This window comes from Megalopta genalis, chromosome 4 (genome assembly GCF_051020955.1).
Source record: "Megalopta genalis isolate 19385.01 chromosome 4, iyMegGena1_principal, whole genome shotgun sequence".
Classification (NCBI taxonomy): domain Eukaryota; kingdom Metazoa; phylum Arthropoda; class Insecta; order Hymenoptera; family Halictidae; genus Megalopta; species Megalopta genalis.
Window position 1 is genome coordinate 12,564,798 of NC_135016.1, and position 24,640 is coordinate 12,589,437.

General features: G+C 34.0%; 1 protein-coding gene across 2 annotated transcripts in view; it reads right to left on the reverse strand.

Moving 5' to 3' along the window:
• if (integrin subunit alpha inflated) overlaps positions 1–24,640 on the reverse strand; it is a 178,790-nt gene that overhangs the window by 32,189 nt on the left and 121,961 nt on the right. For both annotated transcript variants that reach the window (XM_033475456.2, XM_033475447.2), the window contains exon 5: positions 14,177–14,238. In XM_033475456.2, the coding sequence (XP_033331347.2) occupies positions 14,177–14,238 (62 nt within the window). The remainder of the gene's footprint in view (positions 1–14,176; positions 14,239–24,640) is intronic.

Genomic DNA, 24,640 nt, shown 5'->3' on the forward strand with positions numbered 1-24,640 from the left:
AAGATTCGCAGTCTAGAAACAAAAATATCTAGAAATGTCAAAAACTTGTGTACTTTTCAGTAATTTCCCTCTATAAAGTGAATAAACGTTATTCGCATAGTAACGTAAATAGCAACTGCAATGGAATCGGAGTAATTCATGAGAATAGAAATTTCACTCCTGCGCTTAGGAAATAAGAGCAATCACTAAAATGGCTTCAGCGTGTTTCGAGCATTTGCGTCGAGAATGTAACGTAGGGCCTAGGAAGAATAATAGGAATGCATTTTCACTGCACCGCGATAAGTAATCTTTGCTCCATTAGGACCAGTGCAGACGATACTTGTAAGCGCTGTCGTGTTACAAACGACACGCTTTGCCGTGTAATTCTACCGGATCTCGGACTTTATGCTGTTGAGTCACTGTATTTGCATTGGGTGCTTCCTTCTTGCAGTCTATGACTATTACAACGCAGATGTCTACTATTAGATCCGTTTCTGCACAACAAAGAAACGGAAATTGATATTTAACTGCGATAACAACGTGACTTTTTAATTCGTACAGTGATTCAAATTAATATTCGGACACCTTCTAAAACAATAATTTTTTTAAACATGTACCAAATTACTTTAATTTTTTTGTTTTTAGATGTTAGACTAGTTTTTATATGATAAATTTTTTTTAATGGCAATTGGTTGGAACGAAGAAGGGACTTTTCTTCATCTTAGACTATAATGAAAATTTAACACATGCCTTTCTCGATTAGTGCAGAATCGAACTACTGGCATTGAAAGATATCAAAACTCACAGTTTTTGGTTGAAATTCGTCTCGCTAACTTCAATTATTTGTAACTCTCATAACAACGTTACGCGATTCCGATAAATTTTTTTAAATGGAAAATAAAGAATAAAAAAATTAAACAAAAACTAAAAATTAAACAATTTTAAAAAGTAGAATTAATATTCTTGTTGACACAATACAAACTTTTATCCTATGTTAAGAAACAATACTTTGTGTATTCAATTATGTGTTAAATTATTAAGACACGCGATATTTTGTGTATTAAATGATATGTTAAATTATTAAGACACGATATTTTGTGTATTAAATTGTGTGTTTTATTATTAAGACACGATATTTTGCGTATTAAATTATATGTTACATTATTAAGACACGATATTTTGTGTATTAAATTGTGTGTTTTATTATTAAGACACAATATTTTGTGTATCAAATTATTTTTTAAATTATTAAGACACAATATCTTGTGTATCGAATTATGTGTTAAACTATTAAGACACGATATTTTGCGTATTAAATTGTGTGTTTTATTATTAAGACACGATATTTTGCGTATTAAATTATATGTTACATTATTAAGACACGATATTTTGTGTATTAAATTGTGTGTTTTATTATTAAGACACAATATTTTGTGTATCAAATTATGTGTTAAATTATTAAGACACAATATTTTGTGTATCGAATTATGTGTTAAACTATTAAGACGCAATATTTTGTGTACTAATATTTTATGTAGGTTCACTGCACCAAAGATCATGCATCTGTGTAACATGCTTCTGAACTTTCGTCGGTAAGTGTACATATAAATAGCAATATCAAAAGACTTCAAAAATATTCTAACGTGACATTCATCAAAGTCATAAATTCAACTAGACGATAAAAGTCGCGTTGCCAGCAATTGCTGCGGAAGCTGTTTGCACCGGAACGTTTTCATGAAATCCGTTGCAGCGAGATTTCCCGGAGCGCAGCATTTGCAGGTAAACACGTGCGGCCGTGTGCACGGCATCAAAGCGGAGCATGCATCCCCGTCCCGGTTCGCTATACACGAGGAAATAAAAAGTCCCGGTGAACATCGCGTTCTGCATATGTCAACATTGTTTCGCGGTAAACACGTGTGCAAGTCGCAGCGTGGCCCATTAATTTTCTGGCGGGGCAGACGGTCGAGTATCTATGACAGAAACTTACCGACGCTATCTGGGAAACATCTCGGTTACGTCAGCGCATCGAACGAGACAGAATGCAGTTCCGTGTATGCACCAATGCGGCGCGGCGCGGCGACGCGACGCAGAGCCGAGCGTGGCGCCAGTCCGGTGCATTTTAGGGGCCGCTTTTGTTTATGCCCCCGCAGAAAAGTTATTATTTGTAGGCCGGCCGACTCTGCGCCGATCCACGGGCCGATTCGCACGGCGAGCGAACAATGGATCCTGCTCGTCGGCCAACAATGTCAAACGTGCGACCGAGTCACGTGCACGCCCAATGGCCCGATGCGATGCACGGGTGCAATAACCGTGACTATCGTGTTCCGGCGCCATCCACCGAGGCCCCTCTCGGGCCCTGGAATCATCCTCGATGACTCGTTTTGTCCTGAACCTCGTCAAGCATTGCGGTTCTGCTGCATCGAAACCGGTAGCGATTTTATTGCATTTTTACATTTATTTGCCACTTTGTTTTTCACTCTCTGACGCGGCTGGTGCTTGCAGCGGAGATGCGCTATCGATGATGCAGACAATTACTTACGTACGGTGAGCAACTTTAATATTCGGACATCGGACAATTTTGATTTTGTTCCATTATAATTTTATTTGTAAATTAAGATTTTAAAAGGAAATTTAGAAAAAAAGATTTTATTCGTAAAAGCACTGTGTCTAGTTAGTAATAGTATATATTTTATTTATAGAACTTACAATATTCATTGAATGATATGATTTAAAGGAAATAATGTCTGATTCTGGCGTTACTTTAATATCCACTTCGAAGTGTAAATTAATATAACCTTACCTTTTATAATTAAGAAGTGATTTAATACACATTTTTATTATAATTCTACAATTCAGCAAAGTGTAATAATAATAATACTCATTTGTGTTACCATTCCATATCTACTGACAATCGTTCGAAAATCTAAGCTGCCATTTCTATCTTTCAGCTTAAAAATTAAAAACGATAAAGAGCGAGTTACAATTATTTAATTGCACAGGGGTGGAACTAAGAACGCCGACATTGTTGTGACTTCCGGATACGGCAAAAAGAAAGTAGAGAGAACGGTAAAAAAAGAATTAAAATTATTATTGTTATTATTATTATTATTATTATTATTATTGAAGGTAGAAGATCTTCCATCAATCATTCAAGTCGACGAATTGCTCATTAAACCCAATTATCTCGAAGCGTGTGCACGTATTCTATTATCTTTAAAAACATATAATATAGATATATAAATAATCCAAAATTTGAACACTCGATATAAATTCTATTGTTTAGTTTCGTGAATAACACGTTTGTTAAACTGTTAAAATATATATAGAGAACATTAAATAGAAGAGGCCTCATTTCCAAAGCAACTAAATTTTAAAAACATATAATATAGATATATAAATAATCAAAAATTTGAACACTCGATATAATTTCTATTGTTTAGTTTCGTGAATAACACGTTTGTTAAACTGTTAAAATATATACAGAGAACATTAAATTGAAGAGGCCCCATTTCCAAAGCAACTAAATTTTAAAAACATATAATATAGATATATAAATAATCAAAATTTTGAACACTCGATATAAATTCTATTGTTTAATTTCGTAAATAATACATTCGTTAAACTGTTAAAATATATACAGAGAACATTAAATTGAAGAGGCCCCATTTCCAAAGCAACTAAATTTTAAAAACATATAATATAGATATATAAATAATCAAAAATTTGAACACTCGATATAATTTCTATTGTTTAGTTTCGTGAATAACACGTTTGTTAAACTGTTAAAATATATACAGAGAACATTAAATTGAAGAGGCCCCATTTCCAAAGCAGCTAAATACAAATATACAGGCACAGAATTTTCTCCGCAGCCTGTAAAAGAAGCAACGGAGAGGCGACCGAGTATCCGAGCAATTTTGCAACCCCTCACCAACAGCTTCTACACGGGGGATATTAGCGAATCGGTAGCCAAGCAAATACGTGCATTTGTCGAGCGGACTCGTACAACACGGTCGGACACAGAAGCGGTCCTGGAACGTGCGCAACAGGAGGAACCGACACGATGTACCCCCTACGGGGTAGCGCTGCCTCGATGCTCCTACACGCGAAAAATTTGCAACCGAGACAATGGCGGCCGGGGCACCGGTCCGTCTACACACGAAACACGACCGGCATGAGTTGTATTCCGGCGCCGATCGCGAGGGGGAGGAAACGGCCATACGAGATTGAAATATAACCGGTTGCTCAAATATGTATGGGGGTATGCTGGAATTTATGCCATCGGCCGTTTCTGTATGCGCGTATTGGGGTGGCCAATAAGTTCTCCGATGACTTCAGTGGCTTCTGAAGAAGTCGAACGTGCACAATAAATAGCCGGGGAATGACGGCTATACCCGACGAATTAAAAAGTACGTATGGTAGTCTCGGGGGCTTCGCGGTTCCGTCCGTGGAAAGTATCAGTTTATAACCTGCAGATTCGACGGCATTCGTTCGGTGCTTGACTGTTAGATAGCGATCGTAAATCGTAATTGTAAAATTCTATCGGTAAGGTTAGAATAGATCACGTATAATTCGTCATGTATGATTTGCTTTGTATTATGATCGCGGTAATGCGTTTTGGTATATTCGTTCTTGCATGAACGACGCGCGCTTGTTGGAATTATATTGATCGCCGTACGATAAAGACATTTAAAATTACAGTTTATTGGCTCAGGGTTAAGTGAAAATCGTAAGTGAAAATTATAAGTAAAAGTCATAAGTAAAAATCGTAAGTAAAAGTCAAAAGTAAAAATCGTAAGTAAAAGTCAAAAGTAAAAATCGTAAGTAAAAGTCAAAAGTAAAAGTTATAATTAAAAGTCATAAGTAAAAATCACAAGTGAAAGTCATAAGTAAAAATCATAAGTAAAAGTAATAAGTAAAAATTATAAGTGAAAATAATAAAAGTAAAAATCATAAACAAAAATTATAACTAAAAATTATGAGTAAAAATTATAATTAAAAGTCATAAGTAAAAATTGTAAGTAAAAGTAATAAGTAAAAATCATAAGTAAAAATCATAAATAAAAATTATAAGTAAAAATCAAGAGTAAAAAACCCAGAAAATAAGTAAAAGTGAAATTGATCGCCATACGATGAAGACATATTTAAAGAACTCTGTCTGTGCTTAATTTTTTGTTTAAAATAACATTCATAATATTCGCAATATCTCTTGAAATTGTGTTAAAAGAACGATGAATTCACTATACAATTTGAAAAATGAATATGACAGTCTTATAAGTTATAATTTGAACCATAAGAGCATCAATCTTTGCATCACTATTAACTGCACACTGTACAATAACTCTTTAACATATAGTCATTAAGATCCAGTACCCTAACAATTCCACAATTTTCTTCGCCTAGAAAATCCTAGCAGTACATACGAATTCCCATAGCATTGCTATGTTATAAAATAATAAATACCTCAATTAGACAAAGATATTTTTATTAAAATAAAATATTATATAAATATAATTAATATTAATAAATATAATATAAAATAAATATTATAATATTAATAAAAATATATATATAATAAAATAGACGAATAAAATATAAATGCACTTTGAGGAAGTTTAACAAAAATAATGTTGTACAGAAATGGACCTGTTTCCATAACATAACCGGCATCCACGAGTCTTTGAAATCGTTCCCGATAATTTCACCGTTCCCGTGGCTGCGATTCATCGAAGAAAATCTCAGCCACCTTGCACGTATTCGGAACGATATGGCCCAAGTGAGAGCCCTTGTCGATGAAGTGCATACCGAACGCAGCTCAGCAGAGATTATACACGAATAGCAGACAAGAAACGGTTCCTGTTGACAGACAAGTAGCCAGCTGCTGGCCTCGTAAGAGGAAATCGAAAGTACCGTTCAGGAAGAAGTAGTTTTTCTGAATCGCAAAAGCGGTTGTAGTCCCTTTCAAGCATGATAACGTAAAAGTGGAGTGGTCGCTGCTGCGTTTTGGCTTTTATTGTTGTGTGAGTGCCTGCGGAGTGGCTTTGAGTGCTCGCAGCGTGAGAGAGGGTAGTTTTACCTCTGTTTCATCTAAAATTAACAGAAGCGTTTTAGCGAAGAACCCTAGGAGACAAATCCGGAAATCCTGGAGTTAAGAGACTCGTGTTTCATGATCTACAAAGCTTTTCCGGAGTTGAAATATTTTTAGATATTCATTGAAACGGTTTGTCAAAACGGTTCACTATTTTCTAAGTCAAATTCAAATTTTTTATGTTAATTAAGTGGTCATTCATCACAAAGGATACACAGTGAAAAATATTCACTGTGAGTAACACTGTGTATATTTTTATTATAAGTTTTCCTCATTTTTCTTTTTTGAGTAACATAGAGACTAAACAAAAAGTTTATAATTAAAATTCACTTGTAAAACATAATACATACAATGCAATCTATAATTACAAGAGTAAATTAAAAATGAGTTGAAATAATTGAATTAGAGGAATCTACGTTTTTAGCGATGTTAAAAAGTAGGTTAATGTTTAAACAGTTCAATGAATTAAATCGTCTGCATTTGTTTATTATTTTAGTGTGTTTAAAACATTACCGAGCTCAAATGGAGCAAGAATAAAATAAAAATCTGCTAAATTAATTGAATCAGAAAAAGCTATACTTTCCAGTGACATTACAAAAAAGTTAAATAGTCCATCGGTACATTTAGACAACATTTGTCTCAGGAGAGAAATTATAAACAAATTAAAAACAATAATTTCTGCATTTTTCTGACTTTTCTAATTTTTGTGTATCAATATTCACCGTCATATAAATTATATTAGATAAGATATAATAATAAGATATAATATATTATAATAATAATATATATTAATAGATATAATAGATATAATACATATATAAGATATAATATATTAGATAATAATTATATTAGATATTAGATTCTAAAACACCTAAAAAACAAGATTGTCAACTAAGTCATAAAATGCTAACAAGAAATAATTAACATTAGAAAACGTTCGTCTTACACGTCCGTCAAAGAAGCACCGGAACAATGATTAATCCGAAACACTGAAATTGTCTTCAACCGAAATTGGTTTCAGACCTCCGACATTACAGTAATCACGCGAATCATCAACGGCGATCCACAATTTCCTCGTTCAGAAACGTTGGAGCATCGAGCCCCGATGACAGATAAATCTCTATCGATCTCGATCTAAAACGCCGCGCGCCCTCGCGAAACTGGAATTCTGTTCGAGCATTAAGATTTCACGAGAGGACCTCCCCAGAGTTATTTTCGGCCCGAGAGCCGCACCGCTATACGCTTCCGTCGATCGAGGATCGATGCGCGGTCGAGTTGTATAGATCGGTATCGGTCGGATATCAATCGATCTTGACTAGATCCTTTGTAGATCGAAGGATAACGCGCGGTACCAGGCACAACAGAGGTAGATCCCGAGAGCGGCGGTTTAACGCGAAGATCGATGGTCGATTGCATACTCAATGGCGTCGGGGAGGCTCCTAAATCACTGACCTCGAGATTTAGTGCACGAGGGGAATCCTCTAGTAATTCAATCGGTGAACAGACTGTCTCGATCTGCTCCGCGGGAAAAAGACACGTAAACTGCAAGATATTTCGCGATAAGTAGCTAGAGAAATTTACCTAAGTCCTTTCGAATATCAATAATTGATCGTTTCGCGAGTTTAAACGATTAATATTATAACAGTATGATCTGCGCTCTTGCCAATTCTGTGTCGCACTCTTCGTTCACTTTTTCTTTAACTTTAAAGTTGCCTTCAAACGCTATTTTGACTGTTAAAGATAATTACAAATCTGAGCTCCATCTTTAAATATATTCGCATTCATTATTTTGGCTTACTTTCTCCTCTTTTTCTGCAATATCTTTTTCTTTTTTTTTCGTACTATACTATTTTGCCATCTCGTTGTATTGCCGTACTGCCATCACCAAATGCATCACGTTGTATAATAATATAATATATATATATATATATGGCAAAATAAAATACAAAGTAAATGTAGTATAGTACAAAAAAAAGAAAAAGATATTGCAGAAAAAGAGGAGAAAGTGAGCCAAAATAATATAATATAATATAATATAATATAATATGATATAATATAATATAATATAATATAATATAATATAATATAATATAATATAATATAATATAATATAATATAATATAATATAATATAATATAATATAATATAATATAATATCATATAATATAATATATATATTTATAATAATACTTGTAGTGGAAAATTTCTTTCCGTCAATGAAATAAATTAAAATTGAAATTAAACTATTGCTGCTGTTCATATTAATTTAATCCTTTGAACTAGATTCGCCCCTCTCAGGAAATATAACAAAGCCGCTGATGATTATGGCACTCTCAAAGTTAACAATTTTTGTTTCATGAAATCTGTAGAAACACTAGATTCTTTATCTCGAATTCGCAACAAATAGGATTCATTTTTAACATTTTTAATATATTAAAAATCATGTAACAGCATTGTTTTAATCTCCTGCATTTACTATTTTGTTATTATCCCTATAAATTTTTTTTATAATAAAAGAATAAATTCTTCTACAGTCTAGTCGATAAAATGGTTTGTCGAATTTGATTTAAACAGTCTGATTATTTTTTGTATTTCCTTTGATACGTTTGTTATTATTAAGTCATTATGTATTAAATGCATAGAAATAATATTTAATAGAAATAATATTTTAATAGTAAAATAATATTTCATACTTATTGGCCTAATAGTCCGCGAATAAATAGATTCGAGCTTTTAAAAACTGAAGAAATGTAGAATCGTTAATCTGAAAAAATAATATTCAAAATTATTCTATAACGATTGAAAATCAAGCACTTGATTATAGAGTTTAATGTTGTTTATTAAACTTTCAAAATGTTGATCTCGCAAACAGACTAACCTGATCTAAAAAACAATCTAGATAATAAATCGTTGGTTCGAAACATATAAACGTATAATAGGTTCATTTATGATATCCTCGTTGTATATCTCGCGATACTGTCCAACATATAGATAATTGTTAGTCCTCATATAAACCTATGAAAAGCTGTATTTGAGTCATTAGAGATATACGCCTGATGTTTATGTTGGAACTATTAAAGATATAATAGCATCCATCTGAACCGCGATAAAAGCTGCGATTTCTTTCTTTTGTTTATTTATAATGTAGCTGCGCTAATAGCGTAATTAAGTTATTTAAGGTCTTCATTTGCTTGAGGTAGTTTTGTTTCATAACTGTTCTCTTTTATTTTAAATGTCCCGTTCGATTTTGTTCGGTTCAAATTTGCCATCTAAAAACGAGATGGAGAAAATGTGATAAACAATATAGGTAATATAGGTAAATAATACAGAAAAGAAGTTCATTGACAAAATCGTTGCAAGATTTTGTGATATACCTTTACTATTTAATTACATAATAATTGAAGAATTCTTTTATTGTACCCTCCTGTTCCATGTATCAATTTTCTTTTCAATATCGTCAATTTTTGAAAAGATAAAATATACTGTTTAAAAAATCGAATGTATAATATATGTGTACATATTGTAGAGGCAAGTTAATGATATTACTGGACTGCGGATCTTTATGCATATTCTTATTTTCATGCGTCATTTTACAAAAATCAGAATCAGAGAAAAGTTGCCTTTGTTAATTAAAGGGTTATTCATTGCAAAAATAAAATAAAAATGATATTAAACCTTGTTTCTTGCATTTTGTACATGTCGCATAACAATATAATAAATAATAATAAAATGAAATAAATAATAACACGTCACAAATGCATAAAGATCCGCAAGTCCAGTAAACTATTGGGTTGGCAACTAAGTAATTGCCGATTTGTTCAATGAAATAAAAAATTTTTTTTTACTTGGAATGAAGTTTAATCTGTAATGTATTTTCCATTTTGTTCGATGACCTTTTGCCATCTCTCTGACAACTTGAAAATCCCACGCTCGTAGAAAGTCTGATCCTTTTCGGCCAAAAACTGAGTTAAGTGAGATTTTACAGCGTCATCATCGTTAAAAGTTTTACCACGAAGGAAGTTGTCCAGGGATCGAAATAAGTGGTAATCTGATGGCGCGAGATCAGGGCTATATGGTGGGTGTAACATCAATTCCCAACCAATATCCATCAATTTTTGCCGAGTGGACAAAGACGTGTGCGGCCTAGCATTGTCCTGCTGGAAAATGACACCTTTACGATTGACCAATTCTGGTCGCTTTTCCTTGACCGCTGCATTCAATTTGTCCAGTTGCTAACATTCACGGATAATAAAAAATAACATAATAATAATAATAATAATTTTATAATATAACATTTACGGATATCATAAAAATGGGAGTGAGAGACATCTATAACTGAAATCGCCAATTACTTAGTTGCCAACCCAATAGTTTCATTTTGCAAGCACGTCTAGTATCACTATTTCCCGCATCACGTCAGCCCACATGTTCCAAATCGAACAGTGAACAGTATCGAAAGAAAATTTCGCGCAGTTGACTCTGTCATCGAAACGACACGCAGTTTCGCTCTCCGGGGCCACCTAGCGGACCTCAATTCGCGGCGAGAGCCGCGTTATCGCGCGGCGGGACAGCTTCGATTGCCGGCAAAGAAATAGTGGGACAATTCCGCGGCCACTCAGCCGACTATCTTGCCACGGATGTATAATTCAGAATTGTCCGGCTATATGGCAGATGTTTAATGCATGCTCCGGACCGTGGCCGGTTCTAGCCCCGCGATCGGCATTCAATGTTAATACCCCACCCCCGCAGCCGAAACGGTCAATCGTGACTTCGGCCACGGCCTCACGAGTCCGTGAAACGACCCGGCCGCAATGATTTTAGGCAAATTCGATTCTTGCTCGCGCCCGACTTCGAGGCTTCGACCGTGCTCGTCTTTATCCGGCTTTTTCGGAGTCGCCGCGGCGTCCCGGGACCGGCGGAGCTGCGAATCGCTCGCGAATTTTAATCGCTTGTTTAACCCCCCGCCCCGCGCCCCTCAGGACGTGCGCGATTTTTCGTATGCCACAGCTTTTGCCGGATTGCCACCACCAACAGGGAAAACTGCTGGAGATTGTTCTTTTCTGCGACGGATCTTTCATTCCTGCGTCAAATTAAAAGCTATTACTTGATTGATTAATGTTTCAGTTTCGGATTAAGTTAGAGACTGCCACTTCTTACGAATGCGTCGTTTTCTGGGGGGGTTAAATTGGAGGCTGTTGCTCATTTGGTTCATTTTTGCAACGAATTTTGTATTTCACGTAACATAACATTAAATGAGTTTTGTGAATGTAATTGTTGAAAATTGTAACACATAGCAGGATATTTAGAGAATTTTTCGTTTCACTTTGACGATATTTTTATCATATTTTATAGGGTGCGATAAATACAATGAATATAACATATGCAAACGGACTGGGTCAGCGGTGACCCGACATTCGGAGGGTTAAACATCGTTTATAAACTCTGCATATGAGCAGTTAATGAGAGAAATCGTGTTAAGTAAAAAAGTTAATTTGTGGACAATAAAGGATGGATTGAAAGGTCTGTGAAATGCAATAACGTACAAAATTGTCACAACTCTTTCATGCACGTCGCTTTTAAACTTTAACGTAAAATAATTTTAAAAAATGAAATAATGTATCGTATTGAATATAATTTAAAAATATTAAGTCAATTTAGAAAAAAATTGACTTACACCATTTTTGCTTTAACCCTAAAACTACCAAGATTTAAACGCGACTAATGCATATAGTTTTATAACAATGTCAAGACTTGATTTATGTTTTTAAATATCGTATGATTTATGTTATAATCAGACAGCGGATATCATGCATTCATTACAAAAATAGATAAAAGAAAATATAAATAATAATAAAATAAAAAATAAAAAATATAAATATTGCAAAAATAGGTACAAAAATTTCAGAATATTGTTACACTACTTCCAATTGATTAAACATATTAAAAGAAGAAGTACATTTTTATTTAACTCACGTTCTATGAAATTGCAAAGCAAAATTCTTATTTTGCATAAACATTCTCAGTCTAGTTATAATATATGCTTCAATAAACAAATGTACCCAAAAATTTCTCCTAGAAATATTTTTATAATATCAGAAACTATAAAAGAAAACGTCATTTTGACGTGATACCAGTCATTTTGACTCTTAATCCTATATTCCAAAAATCATATCAAAATCGTTCGGTTCAATTTCAAGAAGCTGTTTTCTTTTAAAATCTGTACGAATACTTTTTACAGCGACTGCACAAGTTCGAACAAAGTGTCGTTTCGAATGCAGGATAACTATGTATTCCGAAGGGAAACAATTTAGCCGGTTCCCAGGAACAGCAAGCTCGCAATCATAAAATTGACTCGTCCCGGCGGCGGAAGAGCCCAGGGTCCAGGTACCCGAAACCCATTCCTCATACGTTCCACGTACACACCAGCCTTTCTTCCTGGCCGATCGTCGCGAGAATAAGAGGCTAACATACCAATTTCGAATTTGTACCTATTGGCCCTGATACTTATCGCGGTGTCTCGTCGCGCCGAGCAGGATCCCAGGCGAAGAAGGTATCAAACGGTAGATCGTGCAGGTGCAACAACCGTCGTACGGCCTTTAGGTGTGCGCAGGTCGAGAGATGCATCTCTGCCGGTGAAAATCGAGTAAAAAAGGGTGGCCGACGCCTACGGTTCTGGGGCCCGGGAGAGGAGCCGAGTGTCCCGGGGACTCGGCGATGCGGCGCGACGCGACGCGACGCGACGGCCAGAAAATCGAGCTTTCGACAAGACAATCGTATACGAGAGGGCCGCCGATTGCCTCTATGCCTCGCATGCACCACGAATACGAATGCCCGGTCGGAGGTGCGTAAGGTAGGAATTCACATTCCTGGCCATATTCGGCACTCGCCGACCCCTCGTATCGCCTCTTAACTCTTTCAGAACCCGGCACCCGCCAGGACACGTGGGGTTACCGTATTTATATCCGCCGGGTGTATAAACACAGTTAGACCGTACCGACGAAAGCTCGTATTTGGCCTCCTCTCGTTGACTTCAATAGTTCAAGACTGAATTTTAATCCCGCTCCCACCATTACGCCCCGCGTTTGTGTTCCACGAGCCGATCGCTCGCAAACGCGTTTCTGCGTACGTATTCCAAGTATTTTGGTCCTTCGGTTCTCGCGATTTAGAAATTTTATTTGCGTTGAACTGCTACGTTGGTCTACGGTAAGTGTGGGTATTACTGCGAAGGCGCCCAAATACTGCGGTATTTTATAAAAGAATTAAAATCTAAAGTTTTATAGTGTCTAATCTTCTAAAAATATAGATTATATATATATTTTTAGAAGATTATATATAATATTATAATATTTATTATAATATTTTAAATATAGATTATATAAATTTTCAGAAGATTACACACTATAAAACGTTAGATTTTTATTCTTTCTTCTTTCTTTTTATATACAATATATATATATACATATATACTACAAAACTACGATTGCTATTACTTCTATGTCATAAATTATTAATACTAAACATGTAAAAAATATAGATTATATTAATATAGAGATTATATTAAGATTATATTATAAAAGATTATGTCAAGGTATATATATATATATAATCTTTTATATCTCTATATTAATATAATCTATATTTTTTACATGTTTAGTATTAATAATTTATGACATAGAAGTAATAGCAATCGTAGTTTTAATTAATTTATGGATTTTTGATATTTGGAAACTTATGGTAACGTTGAGTCTTATGAAATACTCGCAATAGCAGCTGTGAACGCTGATTCGAAGGGCAACTATACTTTGATAATTAATAATAAACTATTCATTTCTCCGATATTTTTAGATAAAGTAATCATTACTTACAATAATTTCTCCCTAATTCGCGCTCAGATTGCGCACAAAAATGGACAATTTGGGAAGAGGAGATACGATTATTCGAGCCTTGCGTCTCGTTTTTATGGTTGTTGACAACCGGTAACTGTAAAGACTATAAAAATAATCGTATCTCCTTTTCCCAAATTGTCCATTTTTGCGTGCAATCTGAGCGCGAATAAGGGAGAAAAGTACTGTATTTAGAAGCGCGAGTGCATTCGGTTTTGAAACTTACCTTGGATATGGCGGCGCCCAATCCAGCTTGACAGGATCCCTGCCTGTGGTATCCCCAGTATTCTGAAACGGAAACACGCAATTATACCGTGTTGTCCTTCGCTGTTCGAAACAGAGACGTCATATCTCGGTCGTTACGTTTCAATGGACTCTTGACCACATACCGGGTGCCCGCGATAATTGAGTGGCTTCCGTGGCTCTTAATCTCGGTAGTTTTTCGGCTTATAATTTAATTATAAGGTAAATGGAGAATGATTGACACGAGATGAGATAAAGAGACAAGGAGATCAAGATTAATCATCGCGTTGCATCTTTAAATCTAAAAGTGCCGCGATCCGTATCGAATGTTTGCGTACGCGTATATCGATGTTAACAAATGTACGATTAGTTTCATTTCTTTCTGTAAATATCAAGTGAGCTTACAATTATCGAAAGAAATATATTATCGAAAGTAATATACGCGCGTAATCGTATTGAATATTAAAGCGATTATTATTATGATTCGTATTAAATTATTTCAGTCGGTCTATTTATTAAGTGCGATGTTACGGATATGCGATGACAACTGTTTAATTAGAATTGAATTAGCATGGATGCGAGGCGATGATTTAAGAGGAGAAATTACGCTGTCGTTAACAAACTCTCGTTCCCATGGTGAAACATTTCGCACGTTCGTATTTGTAAGACGTGTTCAACTTTACAATTAGCGATGGCTTTTCGTGGCATTCGAATACGTATGAACAAATGAAATATCTTGTACAAACTAAACTTATGTTTAGGACACGCACAAGTGGTAAAAGATAATTTGTTGGAAGTTTACTGCATGATAGAAATAATATATTTTTAGTGTTTAAGTAATTAGCGACATAAGATGTACATAATGTTTGCTGAAATGTTTAAATCACTTAAACCCATTTTTTATTGTCCTTCAATACATTTTAATAAGAAAATATATAACTATACTATTTTCATTTGTAGTTGATTCATTCCAATGACGAAGTTTCTATCGAAAATGAGATATAATAGGTCTAAAATATGTAAAAAGTGTGAATGTAGCGCTAAACTAATGACTATGAAGTATAGATCTAATCATTAAATTAAAATTATTATTCCTTACAATTTAATAAAAAGGAGAACGTGATTGGCAGCGATACAAATAAATCGAACAATGGTTTACTCGCGATGAAAAAATGAAAACGGTGTGATCCAATTTATAAAGTAGTGTCTCTTTTGAATTTTTTACTCGTATTAACGTAGGTAGCGTTGAGTGCTCATAAATATTTAATAAAATAGTTAATTATAGCATTAAAAGACAATTGAGGAATTAATATAAGGACTGAAACTAAAATTCCACTAAAATATAAAAAAATGTTCTGAATTAGGATTTAAACTAATTCCTGTAAAATCTCGAAAAATGATCGATGTCTTTTCGTGAAGAAATCGATCAAAGAACTATTTCTTTCTCAAAACTCGTTTCGCTTATTATTTCACGCTTAATACGTCAGTTAAATATTATTTAAAGTGATTCCATATTAAATATTATTTATAGTTTACTTTAATACTAGAAATATCGGATCCTAAAAGCGACTAATGTACATTGTTTTGCAACAATGACAAGATCTGATTTGCTCGAAATTCGAACGACTTCTACTATAATATATGCTTCAGTAAAGAAGTTTATCAACAAAATTCTCATAGAAACGTTTTTACAAGTTCAGTGATTGTAAAAGAAAAAATCAGAAACGAGCCATTTTGACTGGTTCAGTAATTCTAGTGTTGAAGTATATCATAGGATAACAATTATAATTTTTATTCTATCAAGTATTAAAGTATGTCATAAGATAACAATTTTAATTTTTATCCTATTAAGTATTAAAAAAAGTATATCATAGGAAAACAATTATAATTTTTATCCTATTAAGTATTAAAGTATATCATAGGACAACAATTATAAAATTTATCCTACTAAGTATTAAAGTATATTATCGGACAATAATTATAATTTTTATTCTATTAAGTATTAAAGTATATAGGAAAATCATTAAAAATCGCAATCACTCGAATTCAAACAAACCACTGAAAAAATATCATTACACTAGCCGTGTCAAACAAATGACAATACATGTTTCTTATTTTGGTATCCTAATCCTACGTTCCTTAGAAAATATAAAATTGAACGTCGATGTAAAACTCAATTGCAAAGAACAACCGTTATGTTCTCAATTTTTCCCCCAACGAACTAACACATTTTGAATCCAAATTGATAGCCTAACTGAATTTTCCTTAGAAAACACAAAGTTAAGCGTTTGATCTAAAATCGTTTCCAAAGAACAAGTCTTGTGTTCTCAATTTTTCCCTCAACAAACTAATACATTTTGAATCCAAATTGATAGCCTAACTGAATTTTCCTTAGAAAACACAAAGTTAAACGTTTGATCTAAAATCGTTTGCAAAGAACAAGCCTCGTGTTCTCAATTTTTCCCCCAACGAACTAACACATTTTGAATCCAAATTGATAGCCTAACTGAATTTTCCTTAGAAAACACAAAGTTAAGCGTTTGATCTAAAATCGTTTGCAAAGAATAAGCCTTGTGTTCTCAATTTTTCCCTCAACAAACTAACACATTTTGAATCCAAATTAGCCTAACTGAATTTTCCTGGGAAAACACAAAGTTAAACATTTCATCTAAAATCATTTGCAAAGAATAAGCCTTGTGTTCTCAATTTTTCCCAACAAACTTAAACACTTCGAGTCGCCGATTTGAACGTTCACGAGCGTCTCAAAGACCCTCCACTACTTCTATACGTACAGCGACACGAAGATCGTTTGTCGAGCTATCGACTAGGAAGTCGAGTAGGCATCGCTTTAAAGGCCCATTGCCACGCACTCTCGCACTGGCACAACACCGAGGGATACGTGCATGCATCATTAATCCCGGATCGATCTTCCACCGTGACGCCTTCGCAATACGTTTTCCTCGCGGGATCGAGAGAATCGATCTATCAGTTTCTCTTTCGAGCCTCTCGCGGAACTTTCGCGGAATTTCTTCTCGGCGCGGATCTCGATACAATTGGAATTTAAATTCGATTGCGACCCAATTACGGTTATAGTACTCTAAATTGGATGGAATTAGATGGTCGGAGGAGGTCAATATATATTTAATTATGCCATTCCGGCGATTCGGATGATTTCATCTCGGATTTTTGTTAGGTGTAACGTAGTTTTCATTGCCCTCTGTCGATATTCTTTTTCGTTACCACAGGAGAAAGTGTTAATTGCTTGCCATAAGTTCGAATATAATTCGGTTCTCAGGTTATTAATGTTTAAATACTAAATATTATAATTATAGGCGCACAATAAATATTTTTAAAAATTTTAAGAAATTAAATTAATTAATTATAATATAATTTAATATATTTATTAATATTATATATATATATATATATATATAATATTATTAAAAATATTATTAAAATATTATTAATGTTAATTATTATTATAATTGATTATTATATTAATATTTTATTATATACATTAATAATTATTATATTAACTAAATATTATAATATTATTAATATTATATATATAATATTATTAATATAATATTAATATAATATTATATAATAAAATATTAATATAATAATCAATTATAATAATAATTAACATTAATAATATTTTAAGAAATTATTATAATCGAGAAAGTTCTAATAATTGTAATTGTGAAGATAATGGTACGGCAAAGGGTTAAGAAGATATTGTAAATTTAAATTGCCTTGATAGTTTATCTGTAAAATGTTGCACATCATTTATGGATAGTCTTAACTCTTTGCTCTACCATTTTTTTCACAGCTACGTTAATTACTACTTTTTCGTACTTCGTCATTTCTTTAACGGAATGAGACAATTTTTGTCCGACTCATTTTTATAGTGCAAAGGGTAAATATAATATCAAATTATATCTAATTAGGTAAATCATCACGTTATTTAACACATTTTTCATTCGGGCAATTTGATGTACCAATGATTAATTATTAATCATTGTGTATATAAGAATTAAGCAGACTTATTTTCTTTGTACTGTGCTGCATTTTTTGTAATGTTTCACTTTTTTTCCATTCATTTCTATCAGAAACGCATAAAATCAGCGGACTACTTCATCGCCGGGCGTGAAGTTAACGCACCTAATTCCCAGAAAATAGACCAATAACGCCATAAAAATGAAACAAGAAGTGATCGACGGTCATTAGTTCGTAATTACGCAGTGCGAACACGAGGAACACGGAGAAATCAATTTCCCGTCGTCGATTTTTCCCGTTTTTGTGCGCGCGAAATCACGTTGTTGTTCCCTTCTGAAATTTCATCGGGATCCGGCCGTGGCTAAAAAAACGCGGGCATCTCTGCGATTTGAAAAGCGCATACCGGCAGGCGGATTCGCGAGACGGCAACGGGGAATCGCCAGAAGAACGGCTATAATAACCCCTTCCTTTTTCTCGATGACGGGTAATTGCCGCTTCAGCACGCGAAATAGGATCAGCCGCGGATAAAACGGTCTGTCAAACCTCGGTGCACGCGTGTGTCCAGCGGACTCCGTAGTTTCAACTGGTTTGAAACGGTCGTGAAAAACGGGAAATTATAGGAAACAACGGGCTACGAGGAAGCTATAAAAATCGTAATCGTGGGACACGGTGCCAGATGCGCCGGAGACGCGCCGCAGAAGTGGAAACTCCGGATGTGAAAAAAGTCGCTCGAGTTGAATGAATTATTTATTGAGACAGTTGAATACTACGATACGCTTCCGATCGTTTTCCGACCGTTCGGATCCCGATCAAATGTCGCGCGGGATTGTTTTGTTCCCATAAACCGTGTCTCTCTGGATCGCAGTGCTGTTTTTTGCCGGCGATGTTTCTTGTTGCGCAACTGAATTATCCTTGTAATATCGGACTGTCGAACATCGATTTTTAGAGACTGCGATCTCACGCTGCGTTTCGACTATTGGGGATCTTTATTTCAATTGACGCTGGAAGAGTCGAACTGTGAAGGTTAGTAGCGACAACTGTTGCTGTTGTGAATTTATATTATATAATTATATATATATATATATATATATATATATATATATATTATATTATATATATATTATATTATATTATATATTATATATATTATATTATATATATTATATTATATTATATATAATATATTTAAACGAAGATATTTATTTTATTTTATTGTAACGTTTTATTGTAATGTTTTAATATGTTAGTTTCATTTTAATTTTCTACTTTCTCATTAATTCTTTGTTCTTATCTCTTTGTAAATTTGTTGGTTTCTTCTATTTGTTGTTCTTATTATTCGTCGTATCCATAAATAAAACAATAGTGCAATGACTTATATAAAACAATGACTTATATGCTTCATTATAATATGTAATTTTAATTTAATAAGGCATATATTTGTTAAAACATCTAGTTTTACTAAAATGTTAACGATGTATACAGTTTATTAACGTTTATAGAATAATAGTGAGAAAAAATCAAAGGAAACTGAAAATGTTGATATTATTATTATTATTATTATTATTATTATTATTATTATTATTATTGATTTTATATTATTAATTATTCAAGAGAGCAACAATATTGCACTTGGCCCCTATGTTTTGCAATTGATGCATTTTATTTTATATAAAGATCCATAGTCTAATCATTACATTAAGCCGATTAAAAGCTCGATTAAATAGAAGAAAGTGTATTAAAAATGTTCTTTATATATATAAAAAAATATATATAATTATAGTATATAATATAATATAATATAATATAATATTATATTAATAATTATATTATAATATAATAAAATACATATAATATTATATTATATGTGGTTTATATATATGTATAAATAAGTTTATTATGTTGACAGTTTCACGTCACTGAACAAAATCGAACGCAAATCTAATAATTAAATAGTCCATTAAAAAAGGGCCCGGAGCATGCCGTGTCCCTTCTCGAACCCAACACGCACCGACCGTTCCTCGAAACGTTTCCGAAACGTCAAATACAATCATTAACTACAGGGAGGACCCGAAAGGGGTGCGTCACGCAGGCGTCGTCAGGCAGGAAGTAAAAGACGTCGCCGCGAGAGAAAGAAGCTTTAGTTTCGTTTCACGTGCCAGCCACTTTATCGTGTAGTCCCGAGCCGTGCGGAAGTTCTTTTACGCCCATCGCTGTAGATCAATGCGCACGATGAGAATGCAGAAATGCAGCCACGAGGTACCCGCACGTACCAATTTCTTTTTCTTCCTCGATTTTCTTTCTTCGCGCGTCCTCTTTAAAATCTCGGACATTGTGCCCAACGACGGAGCGGAACGGAAGATATCGGGGCGACTCCTTTTATTTCGCGTGTCGAATTAAATTCGCCACTTTACCCGATCGATTGTTACGTTCGCGTTGATAGAATCGCTAAGCAACGGACGAACTATTATTACGATTCAAGTTATTACCGTCTATGAAAACAACTGTAATTGCGTATTTGTAAAAACAACGAGTGGAAATTTTAATTAATATTATATCAGGCGGACGTTCATGGGATCGTGTAATACTATCGTTTGATGTATCTGTTCTTCTCGCAGAGCAAAATATCGCTTCGTTCCTCGATTCGGAGAAGTTCGCAAGAGAAACCCCATTGCTCGTGTAATTAAACATTTACGTATACCTTTTTCTATTTGTTGGTTTTGAACGTCGTTCGTTTAATAGCGGTTTCTATTTCGATTACAGTTTCCATTCTCGTTTTCCGTAATTTTTGAAATCAAGCAGATTTGGTCGTAGCGCAAAAGTTTAATGCGTTGCAAGCTGTGGGTTCAGTCAATTACAATTTTTAAATAACGATAAAGAATAGGTAGGTTATTATTCGTTTGATCTTTCCCTATTACGCTGAAAAATGCTATTAGAATTATTCGATTCGAATTCTTTCGATTTAATTTGTTCTCATTTGTGTCAAGCTGGAGTCAAACAACTGGTGTGTCAAACATTGCGAAGTTATAATAATTGTGTTTTCAATGTGCTTCGTACCTGTTTCATACCTGTGCATTCAGGTGTGACATTGGTTTTACTAGCATACAGTGTATTCCTCATAAGATCAAACATTCAAATGTCTTCTTTATAGTTTCATTTCTTTCTTTCAAATGTTTTTTAACTCACAAAAATATTTGTTAACATGCACCTACTTCTGTTTATTGTATTATTACAGTGCCTTTTAATGTGCGTGTAAATATCCTCAACTTGTCAGCGTGATCATGAAAAAGTAGTAAAAAAATATATATATTGTCAAACAGATATCGACAACCTGAATAGAATTTGGTAATTTTACGTAACGAAAAGTAATAAAACGATGTGACCTTAAGCTCTTACATAAAAAATACAAATTCCTTGTACATTCAGATATAACATTATCTTTGTTTCAATTAATTTTTACATGTACAAGAAAATAATAATCGAAACAAATAATTGGCTTTTTAAATTCTATCGTTACGAATATTAATCATATTAAATATTAATCAATATAACATATTTATCAATAATAAATCATATTAATATTGTTGCGAATTACTGCATTTCTCTCGCGTCGCGGCATTTTATTTACAATAAAGAATATTAAATATAACACAATTCGATACAAATACAATTCAGATCTTTCAGAAGTGGGATGTTAATCGTTCGACGGTCCGATCTCGACTCTTCGATTGTCCGTTGGTAACACTCCTCTGTGGCAACCCCTATCTTCTATTATTCTTTAAGGAGTTGTTCACAACAGGGCAGTTTCACATTACAGCGACTTGATTTGGACAAGTCGCCGTATAACAATATTAATCAGTATTATTCATCGAGTAATGAACGAATACACGAACAAGAAAGTGATAAAACGATGTATAAAATCGATGCACTTGGAAGACGAACAATTAAATTGCCGAATACTCTAGCAGCACATTAAGTGCTGCTTCTACAGTACACCTTCATCCTTTATCGCGCAGGATTTGAGAAAGGCGCGTCAAATGAACACAGATAACGGCAGGTTTCCCCCGAAAACCTATCTTCGCTGAAACGATAAACATGTATTTGAACAAAGATAGTGATCCCGGCGAATTCCCGTTGCAATATTATTATGCAACCGTCGTTTGCTCCGATTAAATAATGACACGACTGCGAGCAAACATCTCATTCCCGACGGGGGGATAAAAAAAGAAGAAACGTCGCGATCGTGACTCGGACGATTCCGGCGTGACACACATTTATGGGGAATCGAACTGTGCACGGTGATCTAGTATTTAATACACGTCAACTCGAAATTCCCGACGGTTGTACGGGGATCGGCTCGGAAAAAGCGCGAGGAGGAAACGGAATGGTACTTTCACATTCCCGCGGCACTCGCGAGTAAGATTGATCGCGCGAATGCGACCGCCGCCGGAAAGATTAATCTCGGCCTGACACTTGGCATTAGCGTCAATAAGCTGCGCGCACTCGTCAAAGCTGCGCCAACGCAAGCAATCGCGACGAGTCGGTGCCATTAACCGACAATCGGTCGCTATCAATCCTGAGAAGCAACAAAACCCTTCGTGGCCGTTCCAACGGCGGAGAGACCTCTCCTCTCGTGCTGCCTGTCAAGGTTACGTTCGCATCGATATAATTAGTTGTCGTCATTAACCATATATTGTGAATTATTGACCGGGGAGGTCGGATCAGGGCCACTGTGTCGCCTTCCCACCACCGTATCGGTGGTTTCCGAATGGTAACGGTTTGATTAACGAGATTTATGCGAATTCGTCAAGTGCGAAGGAAACCGGCCGGCATCCTCTTTCCGACTGCTAATCGTTGATTAACAATGAAGTTGTACTTCATTGTAATAACAATGAAGTATGTTAAAATATGTTACAGTTTTAATTTTCTATTTTAATTCTATTAAAAATTTATTATAATTTAAATTTTGTATTTAAATTCTACTAAAATTCTCTGGTGCAATTTCAAATTTTTTGTTTCAATTATATTAAAAATCTATTACAATTTCAATTTTCTATTTAAATTCTACTAAAAATATATTAAAATTTCAATTTTCGGTTAAAATTCTATTAAAAACCTATTACAATTTCAATTTTCTATTACAATTAAAATTTATTGTGTATCGATTCAGAGCAGAATTGGGCAAAATTTTATTCGGATGACGAATAAGAAATAAGGATTAACGAATTAAATTTGATTAGACATTTATATTTGAAATTATCGAATAAATATCCAATCGAATAAAAATTTATCGAAATAACAATTTATACGAATAAGATTGTATTCGAATAAAAATTCATTCGAGTAAGAATTTATTTGTTATTCGAATAAGGACCTATTTACACAGTAATGAAACCGAAAACTAATCGATTTCAATACAAATTATAGAATGCAGCGCTTTTCATGCCCTAAAAATTTGCATTATATGCAACAAAACAATTTAGTCAAACTTGTAAATGCAATAATATAGAAATAGACTAAAATACATGCTGAATAAATGAAACAAGAAACGAGGAAAATGAAACTGAATTAATTTCAGAACGTTGATCTTCCTCATCCCGTAACATTTTTATACACAATCGAACGTAATGCTAGTTGTAATATTAGATGCACAGTGTCACAATAAAAATCTAGAATGCAATCTTAACGTAAGAAGTAAATTGTGAATATATCTGCCTGGTCAGAATTATACTTAAATATTTAATGGTAGCATGTGAAATGTTTACATGCAAATTACTTCGCAAGCAGTTAAGAGCTTTACACGTGACTAAGATGACCTAGATCATGCATGCAAACTGCTTATAATCTCAAGACATGTGTTAAAGCGATCAGCCTTTTTTTTACCGCAGAGTAGTTTCCTAGTGGCCGGTTTTAGATGTTTACTTGGCGAACTCGAGGAAGGTGTGCATATAGTGTCGTTAGAATTAAGAAAAGAACTTTAAGTAATTATTATTTCCTGTACCGTTGATTTTATTGCACTTGCTGCACGTGCAAAGTGATAAACCCTTTATTATATTGCGGCTTAGTGGCTAAGATACGCAGTAAACGCATAAAGATCTACAGTCTAATGACAATAATAAAAAGAAACGGTATCCGTTTTATTTGATCTCGCGCTGGGTAAAATATTGTTTGTGATGGCAATAAATATTCTATTTTATCTGAAATCGCGTGCGTAATTTAAATAATAACATTCTATCGAAGGATATTATCAAAACTGGGAAGCCAGATTCTGGTAACAATTTTTTGAAATGCAGTTCGTTCCGTGCGGATAACACAGCACTTTAATTAAAGACAAAGATTTTAATATTGTCAGCCTTTTTTATGTCGTTTTCTTCATTTTACTTTGAATTATTGAACGATTCTCGTAATTCTTAATATTATTATTGAGAATATAGTATTATGTTTATCAATC